Source organism: Hemibagrus wyckioides, linkage group LG09 (genome assembly GCF_019097595.1).
Source record: "Hemibagrus wyckioides isolate EC202008001 linkage group LG09, SWU_Hwy_1.0, whole genome shotgun sequence".
NCBI classification, from domain to species: domain Eukaryota; kingdom Metazoa; phylum Chordata; class Actinopteri; order Siluriformes; family Bagridae; genus Hemibagrus; species Hemibagrus wyckioides.
Genome location: NC_080718.1, coordinates 24,440,708 through 24,460,516, shown reverse-complemented (window position 1 = coordinate 24,460,516; position 19,809 = coordinate 24,440,708). Strand labels below are relative to the sequence as shown.

The following is a 19,809-nucleotide window of genomic DNA, read 5'->3' as shown; positions in this document are numbered from 1 at the left end:
ACTCAGAAGTGGGGGAGACCCATGAGTGGGAGGGACCGGGCTGCGTCCAATCAAAGGGGGTCCTCGGTGGCCAATAGCAAAGCACGCGCGGTTACACCCCTGGCGTTTGGAGGTAGGGCAACGCCCACCACGGGGGTAAGAGAGGCTTCCTATCCACAAATGTGGTTTTATCTACATGATGCTTTGGAGGAACAAAAAACAAAACCAAAAAAAAAATGTTTTTTTATTTCTATTGTGTAATTAAACAAAAGTTTGCATGCTTCACCTTTTTATATTATATTTATATATTTTACAAATCTAAAGAAAAGCAACCCCAGCTGCCTTGTAAGACACTTTTTTACTTACCATGCATGACTAACAAAGAATAATCCCAAATACTAAAAAAACAAACACACAGTCTCTGAGCTCTTTAATAGGTATACATGTGCCCTGGATAATTTAGTCAATAATCCAATTAGCCAATCATGTTCCAGCAGGAGAACAATACATACATACATACATACAACAATACTGTATAGTTGTTATTATATTTATATTACATTTATATTTATATTTCTGGCATTTGGCAGCCTGACAAAAGTCTTATCCTGAGCGACAAACAAAAGTGCTTAGTCTCTATCAATGGGTCATATATATATATATATATATATATATATATATATATATATATATATATATATATATATATAAGAAATATATAATGGCACCATGTTTCAATCAGATGAGGATGAGATCTGTCTATTATGAGTACGATTCTGCTCAAGGTTCCTTCATAATATTGTCCCAAAGTGTTTTTACTTGCCACTGTCACTCCTGGCTTGCACATTATATTTTTATAAATATTTCTACATTTAAAAATGTATATACTGATTTCAACTCTGTTATAGATCGATAGATATATTTTATTTTATAAATTTTATATATATATATATATATATATATAGATAGATAGATAGATAGATAGATATAGATATAGATATTGATATTTTATATATATATATATATATATGTATTAATGGGTTTTAAAGGGTATTGTGATAGAATGTACTACACATAGTAATGTGAAGTAAATAAGCTGCTGTGCAAAAGTAAAGATAACAAGGTTAGATTAAAGTGACTGATGAGTGCACTGTGTATTTGATGTGTAACCATGCATCATAAAAATGACTCATTAGTAACCAGATATGAAGTCAGAGCAGTTCATGGTAAGACCTCACCCACCATGGGGGCTAGATTGCCTAAGGGGCCTTCATAACCACAAATGAAACTTTATTTACATCATTTTATAGCTTCAGGAAAAAAAGAGAATTAATGCTGGCCTATTCTGTATTTTATTTGATTGATTCATTTTATTTCTATTTTATTTCTTTTTTAGACTTATTTTATATCTGCTCAGAGGACAGGTTTTCTTTTGAGTCTGGTTCATCTCAATGTCTCTTCCTTTGTCTTGACAGATTTCCTGACCATTCTTAGCTGGCTCATTAGGAATAAAAGCTCTATGCAAATAAAATGTAATTAAAGTCAATAAATTGAGTCTGTTAAAACTTAAAAGGCTAAGTAGGACCTGGCCATTGGTTTTCACAATTCCTTGTTTGTTAGTCCTGGCAGCAAAGAGATAACATTTAGCAGAGATGTTATACAGTAAATAAACACAATGAACACATTTCAAATGAAAATCCCCAGCAGTTAACAGCCGCATTGATGGAAACCTTTCTACCATTTTAAATGAACAGCATTTCTCTGTGACTATTATGTCATAGTATTATTTATATTTTCATCATCTTACAGTACATAAGTTTTGCACCAACTCTCTTCTGTAAAATAATCTTGCACTTCAGTTTGTTCAGAGAACAGAAAATTAGGTCTGAAATATACTTAATGTGCCGCTATGAGTATTTGTGCGTGCATCTGAGCAACACAGCTCACATTATCATCTATAAAACCTTTGTACATCTGATCTAGAGGACCCACTGAGGAGCAGAGAAGGAATAAACCATCCAGGTTTCTATGTCAACTTTTCATAGTTGTTCTGGTTATGAAATAAATTCCAGCTTTTCATTAAACAGTTCGCTCTAATACATCATCATATCTATAGTAAAATTTATATGTATGGCAGACCCTTCACTTAAACAGACTGATCCATGCATTATTGTTAATGTTGTGATGTGATATTTATTGAGCATTTTTAGTAGGAATCTTGTGGGAAATCTTGCTAACCAAAAATGAATAATTCTGAAGGTAAAGGCTTTAGGATGCCAAAAAGTCAGACTTTATTGAAAACCAGCAAAGCTGAGACATCCGCAGATGATCTGAATCAATACAGTTGATTATTATGATAGAGAAATGAAGCCCCAGTGTTGATTGTGATGACTTATACAGTTGATTATGAGAAAACAAAAATAATGCCATCATGTCTTATTACAGTTATCAATTATTTCCATATATATTTTTTCAATTTAATTTATAATTATGGTGAGAGCTCAGTCATCTTATTAAAAAGCAACTTTATTTTTCAATGTTGATTAAAAAAATTCTGGTTACCAATTCTATTTTGTTTTCCATGCATGGCTGACAAAAGATAATCCCAAATCCAAATAACACATAACACACAAATAATGCCTTTTTAATAAATCCACATGTATGTGTCACAAATTTCCCCTTCAGCACATGGCACAGTTCAGCAGGTTAGTGATCAATGCTTTTTTGTTGTTGTTTGTTTTTACTGACATCTGACCATGATTTCTGAATTAGCCCTAATAAACACACGCTTGCATCCTGGCTCACACTAATGTCTGGCACAGTTAATGATTGTCAAGTTACTGTACTTTGCCACATACTATATAACACTTATGTCAGGTAATTGCTCATATCACATCAGAATTTCCTTGAGTGTCCATTTAATTTCTAATCACGAGCCGGTGCAGGTTCCTTCAGTTGTTGTAGACGGAAAAGCAGAAATCATGAAGCTTTTTCTTTTAGCTGTAACCACACATGTTCTACTGGGTCATGTAAATGGTGAGTGAAAAAGAAAACTAATGACAATAAAAAAAGATTATTTTATTTGTTTTAGAAATTATAGTAGAATGATCCGTGTGTGTGTGTGTGTGTGTGTGTGTGAGGTACCAGTACAACTGTATAACACTTACTGTGTGTACCTGAGTTTCTCACAGCACCGCTGTTAGCTGGAGATTTGTACGTTGTGGTCTGTTTCCCAGATAAGCAGTGACATTGAGGTGTTTAAAACCCTGCAACCCTACATCATACACCGCTGCTGTGCTGATAATGGTTGAATAATATCTGTTGGGTTGCTGGTGATAATTGTGTAATTATAACGTTTATACCTATAAGATAGGTGCACCTGATGAGTGTGTGGCATTTCTGTTATTTGTGTTGTTTTTCAGTATATATGCATTGCATAACGTTCTTGTTTGTCTAAAAGGAAACTGGTGGGAGGATTATAATAAGAACATAAAGCACCTCAGTCAGGAGAAGCTCTATCAGGTAGGAGAACCTTGTTTACATGCGTTACATCAGTTCACTGCCTCTTTACTAATATTTGCATTAACTTCAGTAAGCAAATCTGCTTCAGTGTCTGCAAAGGCATTGCACAAAGGCTCCAAAATCTGTCCTTGGGCTTGTTGTTGCAATTTTCCTTTAGCTACAATCTTAGAAAAGAAAAGGATACTCTGTGTTTTTTTAGATGCTTGCGCTTGTAGGCGGTTCAAGAAAGAAAGTGCTTCTGTTGAAAGACACTTTTAGGTGATTTCCAGCCTAACATTCCCCACTCTTGTATTTACATACAGTTACTTTTACTATAGCTATACTGAATAAATAATAGTAGCTACTTGATAATATGCTTTAAGGTTATTTATAGTTTCTTACAAGACATATTGGTTGTGTATTAAACCCCATACCTACACATTGTAAGAAACCTTTTTAGGAAAGCCTTAATTATATTCTAAGAAAATTTGAATAGCCTGAAATGACTGAACAATAATTTGAGGCTTTGTGAGGTTACAGGTTCCTGTGACACTCCACCATTATTTAAGTATTTATAGTTATAGTTATTATCATGTTTGACTGGTCACTTGAATTGAATTGAATAGGTTTAATCCAAAACCAATACCAAGTCGGTCTATAAATAAAATTGTTGACAATTTTATTAAAAATGATTTCTGTAAGTACAAAGTTCAGGATCATTAACAGCTAGAAAAATAACCAGGATTTTACTTCAATGCATTTAAGTAATAGGTGTAATATTAGAATAATTTATTTTTTTTAATGAATTTTGGTTTTAATGGCTGCAATGATGCGATGCAATGAGGAAGTGCCATAATTGTGTTAGAACTAATGATATTTGGGTTTTGTAAGTGTTTCTGAAGCACTTTGCCCTTGCAGGAGTTCCCAGACAAAGTTCGACGGCAGAATTTCCAGCATCCACCTTTCCGATGTCCGGACATGAGCCCTTCTCCTACTGTACCCACGTCAGGTAACGCAGAGCTCAAAAATAACACATAACAATAGCATAACATCCATCAGAATGCAGACAAGTTGATTTACACTTCAACCAAGTTGAGAGGCATGGTTATAAATATAGTGATTAAAAAAAGTATATAAAATTGGATATAAGAAACAAGAAAATTGCTCATGCCTGTTAGGAATTGTAGAATTCGCATAAAATGGGATTTGACTCCACCCTGTATCTCTATTATCTTACAGATCTTTTTGATTTATCAGAGATATTAGAAATCTCCATTACCTGTCTTTTTTAATTTCATAAGATCAACCACTTCTTTTTTTTGTTCAGGATTTTTCTCCTTTCTCAGAATGTAATGAATCAGCCATGGCATGGAGTATCTAAGCCAAGCATTAATGGTAGCCTTGTGCAAACAGCATGTTTAAATGATCACACATTCACCTCAAAGGGCATTGTTTGGCTCAGTAACACAATTTGAATCAAACCATTTAATTAAAATTAAAAAGCCATTTATGAACTCTAAGTTTTTATGTATTAATGTTATTATACATGTTACATGACCCTGCAATTATGCCCCTTAAAATTGTACTTATACATACTGACAAAAAACAATTACTTATATACTGTACACTATATGGCCAAATGTATGTGGACAACTGATCATCACACTCATACAAGCATGCTGAACATCCCATTCCAGAGTTATTCCACCTTTGCTGTTATAATAATCTCCACGCTTTTGGGAAGGCTTACCACTGGATGTTGTTTTGTGGGGATTTGTGTTCATTCAGCAATAAGATCATTAGTGAGATCAGACACTAGAGATCGGTTTATCCCAAAAGGGTTCAGTGGTGTTGCGTCAGAGTCAGTGCTCTGTGAAGGACACTTGAGTTCTTCCATTTCAACCTTAACACACCATGTCTTCATGGAGCTCCGGGGCTTTGTGCACAGGTGCACTGTCATGCTGGAACAGGGTTTGAGCTTCTTAGTTCCAGTGAAGAGAAATCGTAAAGCTACAGCATACAAACACATTCTAGACAATTCTGTATTTCCAGCTTTAAGGAAACAGTTCGGGGAAGAACCATATATATGTGTAATGCTCAGGTGTCCACAAAACTTTGGCTATATTGTGTACCATCCAGCTCTGTTGGGATGACCTTAAAAATTGTTATTCCAGTTCTCACTAATTTTGCGTGAGAAGAGAATGGACTCAGGTCCAACATGCCTATCTGCTTTTTCAGATAACACTGATCTCCGTACATAACATCACATAGAAAACAGCACTTATAGACTGAGGCTAACCTGACTGAGATATCAGGACGCACCTATAACCCAATACTGCTGTCATTACCAGTGGCACACAATTCTAATCTCTATGCCACAAATAAAACTCTCTTATAGGTCTCTACCGAGGGCCTCCTGAACCATAAGTAAAAAAATGTTTACTAGATCATCATGTTCCTGTGTATTAGCTGTTACTATGTGAAACGACACAATGTACTATAGAATAAGCACATTATAAATAACACCTGATTATCAGTAACATGATTTTATAATCTTTTGCATTTTAAGGAGTCCAACCCCCTGTATATTTTAATCCTAATCTCTATCTGATCTCTGATTGCTGATTATTACATTAGGTTACAGAGCTAATATAAGTCCTAGTCTTTCACTTTTCACTTTTATGAGTTGGTCAGGAGCTCCTGGTTACACAACTCAGACTGACTGTATATGACTGTAGAAAGGACATTATTTATAATCACACTCTCCGGTGTTTATGGTAATTCACACTCTCTGGTGTCACCCAAATGAGGATGAGGTTCCCTTTTGAGTCTGGTTCCTTTCAAGGTTTCTTCCTTTTACCATCTAAGGAAGTTTCTTCTCGCCACAGTCGCCTCAGGCTTGCTCATTAGGAATAAATACAAATAAATTTAAACAGGAGTCTAATATTAATCTTGAACTATATTTCCTATGTTCTGTAAAGCTGCTTTGCTTTTCTTTTAAAAGTGCTTTACAAATAAAACCGAATTGAATCGAGCTGAACTTAATCTCATCGTCCTTGCTTGCTTTGACAAAAAAAATTCTCTGTGTTTTTGTGTTGCAGTGGAAAAGGTAAAAGCAGCTGACATTAAAGTCATCGCCGCTTTGGGAGACTCTCTGACTGTAAGTAGCAGCTTTGAAAGATTATGGCTTGGTGGCTTCTTATTCCCTCAAAGCACACTACATCAGGCTTTTTCTGATTGCTTTTGCACCTCATGGATTGCCCAGGTGGTTAAATATGTACATATGAGTATTAAATATGAGTATTTTTTGGAAAGTCAAACCCATGACTTTGGAAAAAACAATAATTTATTAAAATATATTTCATTTAATTTGTGCACTGGTATTGTAAATCCACAGAATGTTGCTTTATCTGCAAAAGAGTTGAAAATCATATAAATTCCACACCAAAATTATGTGAGAAATTCTATTATTTAAGCTACTTATTAACCGTTTCTTGGTTACCTGAAAATATATTCTAATGTAAAGAGTCTGTTTGGCAAACACATAGTTAATCCAATCACTCTGTCTAAAACAAGGTTTTCACATGCAATCAATGAATGTCAGGCTTTGATAAATCAGATACCACAATGTCTGTGATGCTCCTGCAATAATACTTTCATCATAAGAGAGAAGAATGATTACACACTGTGTGTAGATGACAGAAAAACAGAGGTAAAATGTATAAGTGCCCTAATAAAAGACTCGTTCCACACTGTAACCATGCTGTTCATTAAAAATGTATTTGAATACGTATTTATTCAAAGGTAGATTTTGGTTAATCTAATGTAAAGGGAAGGGAATTTTAACAATATGTTAAATGCTATATATTTTTCTTTTCACTTTTGGGTTTAAACAGATCCTAAAATACTAAAACATTAGTGTGATTGAGACAGATGTAAAATAGAAACATATTACTGTACAGAAAAGTCTGTAGTTTTCAGAAATGTAGTAGAAAATGTAAAAAATTTGACGTTTGTTTTTCCACACATATCATTTATTCATGGCAGATCGGCTTTGAGTGCGCTATTATTTATAGCACGTTGTCTTTGAGTGTCAATATTCACCTGTCAGCAGGTTTTAATCTCTTTTTCTGTTTACACTCTGTGAAAAATACATTCTGTCAGTGAGATGATGCCCTCAAAGCGCTACTTATTCTGCCCTTTATTCAGAGGATCTAAAGGATCTTTATGTATTTTTCATGTAATTTAATGTACATAATATGACCTGAAACACAACGTATGTACCCTAGAGGCTTCGTTCACCTTGATTGTTCGCAGGGGTAGTGGAAATCTACATACATCTACATAGACAGTACTGTAGGTTTCGGTTTAATGCAAATAAACTGAATAGATTAACTCATCTCCCACTCTCGTTGCTCAGTACTTCCATGTTTTGTCCTTTTTTTTTATCAGACAGCCATCGGTGCCAATGCATCTACAGTCCTGGGAGTGCCAATCGAGTATCGACATTTGTCATTTAGGTACTGAATATTTTGAGCATGGCTTTTTAATTTCACTGTATTTCAGCTTCATTTCTTCACAAATTTCATTTCAATCTAAATTTGTGTGCTTCATTTTGAAATTGCATTGCACATCAGGCATCGGAGCATTCTATATTACTTCTAAAAACCGAACTAAGTCAATTCGAAAATAATCGATTGCACAAAATTTTGGTGGTTTAATCAGCTTTTTATATTAGGAAAAATCAAATATAGATCCAAACTTATACGTTGCTACGGCACAGCATTTTAGAGAAAAGGAAACAGAGACAGATTCTGTCACTGGCTTTTCAGCCAATCAGCGATCAGTAAATTGTAGCGCGTACTTCACTTTCTATAGACATTATTATTTTACAGCTGAATTTGATTAAATTGCCTGAATCCAACTTAACATGTGATATTACAATTTCAAAATAAAAGTTTAACATTTTTCTTTTGACTTACATCAAATCTGAGTAGCATAAATACTATTCCAGACATTCTAATTTATACTTATTGAATCTTAGAAAATGACCTAAAACATTTTTTTGTTTAGTGAAAATGTTATGACTTTAGCCATTGGCAACTGGGGTAGTTAGCTGTCTGTCTCCCCCCCACTCTCTCTCTCACTTTCACCTTCTAAATGCAATGCTTTTAAATAGATCCTATAGCCATGTAACTAGATTACCAGGGTGTTGTTTGACTGAATAACCCAAGGATCATACTAATAAAATGATCAGTAACTGTTTAAACAATTGTGTTTCTGATTTAAGCAATGAGTTGTACTGAAAGCAGACCTTTATCTCATTGTGTGCAGTATTGGGGGCCATGGAACATATCGTGATGTTATCACTCTCGCAAGTAAGATAACCTATCTCAGGGTCAGAGGATATTTCATTCTTGCTCTCTTTCTTACTTGTGGGCTGGATTTGTCTCACTCATTCTCTTTCTTTCAGACATCGTGAAACTTTTTAACCCGGATGTCATATTCCCGGCACCCATAAAGACCCTGAACGATCATCCTTCCAGTCTTAATAAGACCGGCTTTAATTTAGCCGTCACTGGTCACAACACAGTGTAGGTACAATGTACAAACACTCCACATCTACTCCAATTTCACAAAAAATTATTATTGAAATATCGGCGTGCTCATGTGAGTGAATCATTGGTGTGAGAACATCATACTATTCGAGTACTTTTTTCCCTTTACTGTTTTTGTACTGAAGATGACATTCTCTAAAGATTGCATGACGTTTGTTGCTGAGATTTGTTTTCTAAGAAATTCGTGACTCACTGGATTTTTTTGCCAAAAAAGGCTGAGTCTCCCCTAAACCAATTTAATCAGTCATGTCTGACTAGAGATTTTGATATGATTTTCACAAAGGGCTTTTATTTTGGAGGAAAAAAGGAGCACCCATTAGAACTTACACAGTGTAACCATAGCAACAGAGTTAGCACAGAGTTCTGCCTTGTGTCCGATTATACAGCACCATTTAGCTACTAATCTAGATTTGCTATATTAATATTAATAAGAAAGTTATATCTCCTAATATGAAGCAGTGGACATTTCTATAATGACTGGAGAAACAAAGTGCATCCTTATTACAGTGTGCAACATCTGTTCAAGTTCTTTTTTTTGTCTAAACAGAGATAACAGTAACAATCGCAAAAACATTTCGCAATTAAAATGAAATGGAATTTATATTTCAGTTTAATTTAACCCATTTTGCTGAAATACATGGGTATAAAACTAAAAATAAATGGACACTCTCAAAGCATTAAAACCTCTACAAAGCCCTGTCCCATAATAATCTCATAATATCCCATAACATCCCATAATAATCAAATAAAAAAGCAAAGGGGTTTTGAAAACTGTCAGTAGGTGAACTGGTGACTCTAACCTTTCCTAAGAAAGGTGTGTGTGTGTGTGTGTGTACATACTGCCCACCTTGTGTCCAGTGTTCCTGGGCTAGACACTAAACCTGGACTATAGGATAAAGTGATTATTGAAAATTAATTCAATGAGTGAGTGAGTGATAATAGCTATAATAACTCTGGTGTTCATGAACTCTGTGCCTAAATGTGATAGTTATAACAGCATAATTAATGTGATAAGCATATCTATGTGATAAGCATAATAGGTGTTACCTTGGGCAAAAGATACACACAAATATACACACAATAAAACCCCCACACACTTGCATCTTCATAATTTAAGATCTTTAAGATATACACTATATTGCCAAAAGTATTCGCTCACCCATCCAAATAATCAGAATCAGGTGTTCCAATCACTTCCATGGCCACAGGTGTATAAAATCAAGCACCTAGGCATGCAGACTGTTTTTACAAACATTTGTGAAAGAATGGGTCGCTCTCAGGAGCTCAGTGAATTCCAGCGTGGAACTGTGATAGGATGCCACCTGTGCAACAAATCCAGTCGTGAAATTTCCTCGCTCCTAAATATTCCACAGTCAACTGTCAGCTGTATTATAAGAACGCGGAAGTGTTTGGGAACGACAGCAGCTCAGCCACGAAGTGGTAGGCCACGTAAACTGACGGAGCGGGGTCAGCGGATGCTGAGGCGCATAGTGCGAAGAGGTCGCCAACTTTCTGCAGAGTCAATCACTACAGACCTCCAAACTTCATGTGGCCTTCAGATTAGCTCAAGAACAGTGCGTAGAGAGCTTCATGGAATGGGTTTCCATGGCCGAGCAGCTGCATCCAAGCCATACATCACCAAGTGCAATGCAAAGCGTCGGATGCAGTGGTGTAAAGCACGCCGCCACTGGACTCTAGAGCAGTGGAGACGCGTTCTCTGGAGTGACGAATCGCGCTTCTCCATCTGGCAATCTGATGGACGAGTCTGGGTTTGGCGGTTGCCAGGAGAACGGTACTTGTCTGACTGCATTGTGCCAAGTGTAAAGTTTGGTGGAGGGGGGATTATGGTGTGGGGTTGTTTTTCAGGAGCTGGGCTTGACCCCTTAGTTCCAGTGAAAGGAACTCTGAATGCTTCAGCATACCAAGACATTTTGGACAATTCCATGCTCCCAACTTTGTGGGAACAGTTTGGAGCTGGCCCCTTCCTCTTCCAACATGACTGTGCACCAGTGCACAAAGCAAGGTCCATAAAGACATGGATGACAGAGTCTGGTGTGGATGAACTTGACTGGCCTGCACAGAGTCCTGACCTCAACCCGATAGAACACCTTTGGGATGAATTAGAGTGGAGACTGAGAGCCAGGCCTTCTCGTCCAACATCAGTGTGTGACCTCACAAATGCGCTTCTGGAAGAATGGTCAAAAATTCCCATAAACACACTCCTAAACCTTGTGGACAGCCTTCCCAGAAGAGTTGAAGCTGTTATAGCTGCAAAGGGTGGACCGACGTCATATTGAACCCTATGGATTAGGAATGGGATGTCACTTAAGTTCATATGCGAGTCAAGGCAGGTGAGCGAATACTTTTGGCAATATAGTGTATATAACCATTAAGATTATATAACCATTTATATAATCTGTTGAAAGTCATATACACAAATATTTACCTTCTTGATATTCATTCTTTTCGTGGATCTCACAATTTACTTGCTTATGTTTTACAGGAATTTCTCTGAACAGGCCAGGAACATGATCGACACCTTCAAAACCTATCCAGTAAGATTTCAGTCTGACCCTCATAGAGAATATAAATACATCATAACGTCTAGTGCTAAAATTCCTACAGTGTTTAATCTTTATGTATCTCATCCTTTTTATTCAGGGGTTAAACTTCGCCGAGGATTGGAAGCTGGTGACTATTTTAATTGGGATGAATGACATCTGTGATTATTGCAAGGACAAAGTAAGCAGCAATATCTTATCTCAACTTATTAATACACAAAGGATCACTGACCTTACGGATGAGATAATACAGCATTTTGATGGTTCTACATCTGAATATCTAGATAATTAAATCACATAAACGTCCCTTACTAATGAACAAGACTGTGTGCATTCCATGTTCAATTAAAAAGTTCTTGTTCATTTTAATAAACATTCCAGCACTTTCATAATATGTATAAGTATTGATCCAAATTATTTATGTTATTATTTACAATATTATTTTATGTATTTGTACTGTATTTATCAGTGCAAAGTGTAGCAGAGCTCAAATTCAAGGCAAATTCTGCTGGAGTTAAATAATATACAAATCACTTAAACACATTACTCATTAAATGAACCGTGTGAATGATTTTAACTCTAATTAAAAGCACAAATCGCAGAATATTGCAGGATATCTTAGTCTGGGGTGTGCTTTTTCCGTTGCAGAAATTGTTTACACCCGATAACTTCATCAAGTACCTTACGGCCTCTCTAGATCTGATGAAGAATGAGGTGAGTCCTTAAGTATTTCTTTTAATTTTTCCCCTTTCTGAATAGACCACACTGAGCTTCACCAAGCATCATTCAAGTAAAATTTTAAATATTGTGTTGTGGTCAGATGAGACCAAAATAAAGCTGGATGTTTAGTGAAAAATGTTAGACTAAAAAAGCAGCTGAATCTTCAGTGTAAAACACAGAGCTAGATTATTGATGCTTTGGGGCTGTTTTGTTTTTCAGGGGCCTCTTTCTGAATTCTAAGAGATATGTTTTAGACCAAAACTTGTTTTGTTTTTCTGTTGGGAGGTTACAACCTTGCCGCTGGTGAATCTTTTAAGAAGATTCATTTTAACTTCAACCTTACAACCAGATCAACAGATGTGATTATGGAAAACAAAATCAATATTCCCACTATCTCAGTCTCCAAAGTACCATGCTCTGAATTGAAGGGTCAAAGTTCCTTTAAAGTATCTCTGTTAGGGCTGTTATTCTCACTGCAGCACTTATTAATTTAATTAACAACGCATGCTTAATTATGAGAGTGCCAATATTTTTGACGTTATTCACTTTATATGTCCTAATTTTTGTTTTTTTTTCCCCCTGTAATGCTGAAGTAATAATTCAGTAAAACAAACTGATTTGAGATAGGCGAGATAGGAGATATTTTTCTTCATTGAAGCATTTCGTTGCAATGGAATTGGAAAAGTGGCCTTATTTACATTAAATGCACACAGAATGGAGGTCCATAAATGTAGTAGTATATTTATGAAATGTATAATTTTTTATCGTGTTTTTGTTCACCAGGTTCCTCGACTGATCGTGAATATGGTCCAGATTTTTACTATGAAACCTCTGAGAGACGTTCAGAAGCCCTCCTTTGGCTGCCTGCTCCAAAAGTATTCTCTCTCTCTCTCTCTCTCTCACACACACACACACACACACACAAACTAACTAAAACTTTTCCATCTTGTCTATCTGCCTTTCTGTTTCTTTCTCTATCTATCTATCTATCTATCTATCTATCTATCTATCTATCTATCTATCTATCTATCTATCTATCTATCTATCTATCTATCTATCTATCTATCTATCTATCTATCTATCTAATGTCTCCTTCTCACTCTACAGGAGTTTCTGTTCATGTTTGGTCAGGCCTGAAGAGAACTCACCTGAACTGGCAGAGCTGAATGAATTAAATCTGGAGTTCCAGGTATGTATAAGGGTTTAGGGTCACAGGCCTCTTGCACTGTGATAAAGGTAAGAGCAAAACAGTTACAAATGAACAAGGTGACACTTGACTATTTCATTAGAGAATATTATGTATTTCTTGCCACATGAAGTGCAATTGTCCATGAGATTAATTGTGATTGTAAATCTCCAATCTACTACAATAAAAGGAATGTCAATTCAGTGCACACATCTATAATTTTTTTCTTAACAGACTTTATAATCTTGTATATTTTTCAGTGGAATTTTTTTGTCTGAAGAGTAATTTATTTTGAGGCACACAGTTATTTACTACAGTGGCGTTTAACACACACAGAATAAAGAACACTGCAAAAATGATAAAATCTTGAATAAAGGTCAATTTGTCTCCTGAGATTATTATATAGTAAAAATAAGACCACTAAGCATATAAGGAAAAATATTTATTATTTATTGAGCAAATAGGCTCAATAATCTGAAAACAACAACAACAATGCAATAAAGTGAAATAATATTCATTAAATTAGTTGGCCTAGAATCTGGATATTTTTACTTGCAAAGATATCCTTTTCATGTCATTAACAAGTCTGCTCATGTTTTCTTAGTCTTATCCATCAAAACAGGACATTACAGCACCCATGCTTTAGTGGAAAATCAACACCAAATCCACACTTGAGTGTTTTTCAGATCAACACAAGCTGAGACACCATGAGCATGCCAGTGGGGCAGTGTGTTGTTAAAATAGCAGTAAGAGCACTATAATGGGACATTGAAAGCCACTGGTTTGAGTGAGGAGCAATTTGAGACACACACGGTTCAGTTAACAGCTGGTTCGTGTGTGTTGTGGTTTGCTAGAGGAGACTGGAGGAGCTGCTGAACAGCGATCGCTACTTCAAGGAGGATTTCGCTGTGGTTCTGCAGCCCTATGCAGCCTACGCCCAGCCACCCAGACTAGCTGTGAGTAAATCTTTAAAAAATAATAACTAAGCCTAAATACAACAATCTGTCTTCAGAAACTGATGGAACAAATTAACGAAAACATCTGTCATCATAATGTAGTGGTATAACAGCTGTTAGTCTGTTGATCCTCTGATGTAAATGTGTTTTTATGTTGTTTCTTAAAGGATGGAAAAATTGATTTTAGTTACTTCGCTCCAGACTGCTTCCATTTCACCATAAAGGGTCACGAAGAGCTAGCCAAAGGCCTCTGGAACAACATGGTACATTTCATCTGTCCTACATTAACTACTTTCATACCAAGGCGTGAAATCGAGTCATGGTAGCAGCTTTGACAATAATTTCACTTAAAATTCAAATCACATTTTTAATACACACTGTTTATATAGTAACCACAGGAACTTACTCACAGGAAGTTAGTTAGATGGCTGAGCTACATATAGTCGAAGCCTGGTATAAAACAAAGAAGAATGTTTAATTGTTGATATAGTGACATTTTCTGTTGGGAAAGGTTTGTGGAAGGAGTCTCCAGTTTCAGCACTTTGTAACATTTAGTAAGCCTTAGAGGAGGTTCTCGATTCGCTGAAACATGACAAGCTGCAGACTTTGTCTTATTAACAGGAAGAGAGAGAAGGAACGACTGTTTATAGCTGCTATAATGTAGGTGATAACAGAAACTAGACTGTTTCACAAACGTTCAATAACATTAAATGTAATTAATAGAAAATTTGCTGTGGTACACCAAACAGGCATAACATTATGAGCAGTGAGAGGTGAAGTGAATAAGACTGATGATCATTAAGTGAACATTTTGTCCTCAAAGTTGATGTGTTAGAAACAGGAAAAATGGGCAAGTGTAAGGATTTGAGCGAGTTTGACAAGGGCCAAATTGTGATGGCTAGACGATTGGATCAGAGCATCTCCAAAACTGCAGCTCTTGTGGGGTGTTCCCGGTCTGCAGTGGTCAGTATCTATCAGAAGTGTCCCAAGGAAGGAACAGTGGTGAACTGGCGACAGGGTCATGGGCGGCCAAGGCTCATTGATGCACGTAGGGAGCGAAGGCTGGCCCGTGTGATCCGATCCAACAGACGAGCTACTGTTGCTCAAATTGCTGAAGAAGTTAATGCTGGTTCTGATAGAAAGGTGTCAGAATACACAGTGCATGACGGGTCAGGGCTGTTTTGGCAGCAAAAGGGGACCAACACAATATTAGGCCGGTGATAAAGTTATGCCTGATCAGTTTATGTGCTGTTGTATGAAAATAATCCACCTTAGAGTGGTGGTGACAGTAAAAATTGCATCTTGTCCATCGCACCATCCTGTCACTGATAATTTTCCTAAAATAATGTGGCCCCATGTGGTTTATGTTTTATAATAGGCCAAAATTGACCTTCAATCTTTATCTCTCCCAGTTTCAAGCTCCAGATAAGAAAGATACAATCGAGACCTTCTCACAATCAGTAACACTCATCTGTCCATCAGAGGTAGGATAACAGTACCAGTGCTTTTGGAGCTTCACTACAAAACCTCTACACTGCATGTTCACATTTATCTGCATTTCCTTCATAGGACCATCCTTACATCTACACCAGACCCAAAGTTCTGTCCTCTGCAAACCATCTGCAAGTCATCTGGACACTTTTAACACTTACAGGCCTCATTACCATCTACAACAACATGCAATAAGTGCATTCCTTATGCTTCAGTCCTGTTCTTACCACACCCTTGTCACCTATTCCACCATTCCTTCTCCACTATTCTTAATGAGCTTGTATTATTCATAGATTGTAAATATGTTATAAAACCCTATGGAATATTTAAATCACACAAGTGTCCACTTGAGGCATGAGGAGAGGAGTTTACCTCAGTTTGCTGAGCTAATCACTATCACCTTCATGATATTGGGTTAAAAAGGACTCTCCTTGACTTTAGCAGACTTTTCATTGGGAATATATTAAGTACATTTACTAAGAACTAATCACTACCATAAAGACTTCTTATCCAGCTATTTAACTAAACTAAAGTTACTTTAGTTAGAGATGGAGTAAGTGATTATGTTAAAATAAATTGCTATAACAATTTCTCCAACCATTTAAAATGAATTTGCGTCTAAAAAAAACATTTAAAACCCTGGATTTCTGAATGCCTCCGTAAATCTGGTTGAGTTTGCACGTGTGAACATGTATAAAAGCGTAAGCAGTTTGCCTTTTTTAAAAGGAAATGACATCAGATTGCATATTCGTTGCTTTTAAAGTGTAAAATGAAGTTAAATGAAATCCTTGTAAACTTATAATATATCATAAAGTAATTCAATACTTTTCATAGCACTGCACTGCTATAAGGCAAAGTTACCTAAGGAAATAATGCAACAAATGAATCTTTTAAATAGAAATGGGAAAGAGAAAACCTTGCATTGACAAGGGGTGAGATAAACAATAATACTGAGCCATACCCTGTATTTATACTCAGTATAATGTTCATTCATTTCTCATTACTAATGCTAGGTTTTTACTTAGTATTTACAATATGAATCTGTAAATTAGTCATTGAATAAGCAGATTGTATTTACATGTGTGTAACACATCAGCAATGACATGTATATATTGCCTGTGTGTATATTATTTTGAACTTAATAATGTCAATACTGAAATGAATGCACAATGATTTTTAAATGCACAAGGCCACAAATATACAGTTATTATACACAAGTACAGTGTATGAATATAGGGATGTATTCAGGGTTGGCATGTCATGACATGAGTATAAAATGGCTTCAGTATTTACAGTGTGGACATTACTGGTGTTTAGATATTACAATAGCATCTAGACCACAAGCAGGAAGGGATAGAAAATACGGACCAGAAAAGGAAACGTAATACAATTTAACACTAGAAACTGTGTAAGTATGAAAAATAAAAAGACTAATACCGAGAAATGGCAACACAGTGGTGCAGTGTATAGTGCTGCCACATCACAGGGTTTCCTAGATTCTCTTTGTAATCATGTGGGTTTCCTTCAGGTTCTCAGCTTGCAGGTAGATAGATAGATAGATAGATAGATAGATAGATAGATAGATAGATAGATAGATAGATAGATAGATAGATAGATAGATAGATAGATAGATAGATAGATAGATAGATAGATAGATAGATAGATAGATAGATAGATAGATAGATAGATACTTTATTGATCCCGAAGGAAGTTCCAGATCTCCAGCAGCAATAGAGACAGCAACACAAAGACAGGGTGTAGATTGCACACTGTATATCTTACATATAGTCAGTATACACAGGGTAATGTGATAACTGACCAGGTACCCTCAGGTGTGAATGGGTGCTTAAATGCTGCCCTGTGAAGTTATACTGCATTACATTATATCTGATATCCAGTGAATTTATTGGAAATGAATTACACGTGTGTGTTGGTTACCTCTGATTTACTCATTTCACAAATGTCCTACTTTAATAAGGACTGCAGTGAATTCAGTAAAGTTAACAAAAATGAATAATCATCATTTTACCTTCATTGTAAAGCTAAAAGAAAAAATGAAAACGGGTATACAGGGATGAGTGTTCGCCTGATGACTTGATAAATCCAGATATGTGTGTGTGCTAAATGCTGTATAGTTTGTAACACAATTTATTCTTTATGTTGCTTGCAATTATAACGTTTACCATGAGAGGACAGTATTGCATATGAATTGCATCCAACTTTTAAACCTCCAATTACACTCATAAAAATAAAATGAGTCATATAATTACCGAGATATAATTGCTATACAGTTGTAAAAAAGCAAACAAATATTTGAGACTACAATAGAGTACAGTCTAAGGAACTGGTTACTCTATGACCAACTGTTTTACTGTTAAACCAAATACATTGTAGCTGCAAAGAGCATCTGGATTTAAGCTAGGGTTTCAGTATTAAAAACTGCACACTACTGCAATAAACTGAACACGAAAACATATATAAATTTACTTTGACACCTTAATGACGTTACTGAGGGCAATGTGGGTCAAAAATGAAGCTAAGCTCTGCTTAAGAGCTTGCTAATTAACAAATGTTAAGTATTTGCTATCTCTAGCTATTACGCTTAGCTGAAGACAAAAGACAATGAGTGCTGAAATTGCTTTAAAGTCGTGTGCCACAAAGCAGCTTAAAGAAAAATATCATTTCAGGATATAGATATAAATAATCTGAAATATATTAATGCATTCCTAATGAGCAGGCGGTGAGGAAGGACTCCATGAGATGATGTGAGGAAGAAACCATGCGTGGGACATCATCCTCATCCGGGTGACAGAGTGTGTTTATAAACACAATACCTGTGTACTATATGGTCACAAAGTGCAGTTGTGTAACCTGGAAACTCATTCATGCTGTCTATTTTTGTTGAAGTTATCATTTGTTCATTGATGGAGACTCGAGTGCAAAAGTGTTTGTAGCAATTGCAGTCTGAAGCATCTTCATGGTTTCTAAGTGGTCTCATCACAGTAAGCTCATCTATCTTTAGCCTGTCCATATGGAGCCATCCTCAGCAGCAGAAAGTGGTTTCGAAGTGATGAAACCATAACTAGGGCATCAGGTACAGAGAGCAGAAGGGGTTGGGCTCACTGGTAAGAGAGAGAGAGAGAGAGAGAGAGCAACAGTCATTATTACGGATGCTTATTGTTTGCTACATGTATTGAAGAAACTTGTACTTTAAAGATCTAGTACATAAGTCGATGGTTTGATGAGGAAATTAGTTTGGCCTCCTGAAAGGAAGTAAAGCATTCTAATCGCCAAGCTGATATAGGTATATTGTTATCCACAGGGTAATTTATCAAATTGCCTCGCTTTACATTCATTTATTGATTTTTTTTTTTTTTTGCCTGATATTTTCAGTTTTGCCGTTGAAAAAATTCATGAAGTCAGTGCTACAACACAATTATGTGCATCTTTCTAATAAATTTACTATAGTATCCTCATTGTTGTCCTGCTCTTCCTCTTCCTCCTCTTCTTCCTATATTAATCCCCATCCTTGTCCTCCTCCTACTATTAATATATTATAAACTATTACTATGATTATTCTTTCTCCTCCTGTTCTTTTCCCTCCCCTTATCCTCCTCCTCCTACCAATGCTATTACCACTACTGCTTCTATTGACACTGCTACCATTTCTCCTCCTTCTGCTACTCTTACTACTACTGCTTCTATTACTACTATTATTACTACTCGTACTCACTCTCCTACTACGTCTGCTCTTACTACTCCTTCTCCTATTACAATCAGTACTACTGTTGCTGCTG

At 36.1% G+C, this 19,809-nt stretch overlaps 1 protein-coding gene across 2 annotated transcripts; it reads left to right on the top strand.

Moving 5' to 3' along the window:
* Positions 1–19,484, top strand: LOC131359588 (phospholipase B1, membrane-associated-like). 2 transcript variants are annotated; one of them, XM_058399560.1, is made up of 16 exons: positions 1–135; positions 3,440–3,501; positions 4,399–4,489; positions 6,582–6,640; positions 7,933–8,000; positions 8,815–8,858; positions 8,954–9,074; positions 11,602–11,653; positions 11,760–11,840; positions 12,308–12,373; positions 13,163–13,254; positions 13,487–13,568; positions 14,420–14,521; positions 14,689–14,784; positions 15,934–16,005; positions 16,091–19,484. In XM_058399560.1, the coding sequence occupies exons 3-16, from the start codon at positions 4,459–4,461 to the stop codon at positions 16,205–16,207; spliced, it is 1,083 nt and encodes a 360-aa protein (XP_058255543.1). In that variant the 5' UTR covers positions 1–135; positions 3,440–3,501; positions 4,399–4,458; the 3' UTR covers positions 16,208–19,484. The 2 variants fall into 2 exon arrangements, with proteins under 2 accessions (XP_058255543.1, XP_058255542.1); XM_058399559.1 differs by lacking the exon at positions 1–135 and adding an exon at positions 1,083–3,015.
* Positions 19,485–19,809: the final 325 nt, after the last annotated feature.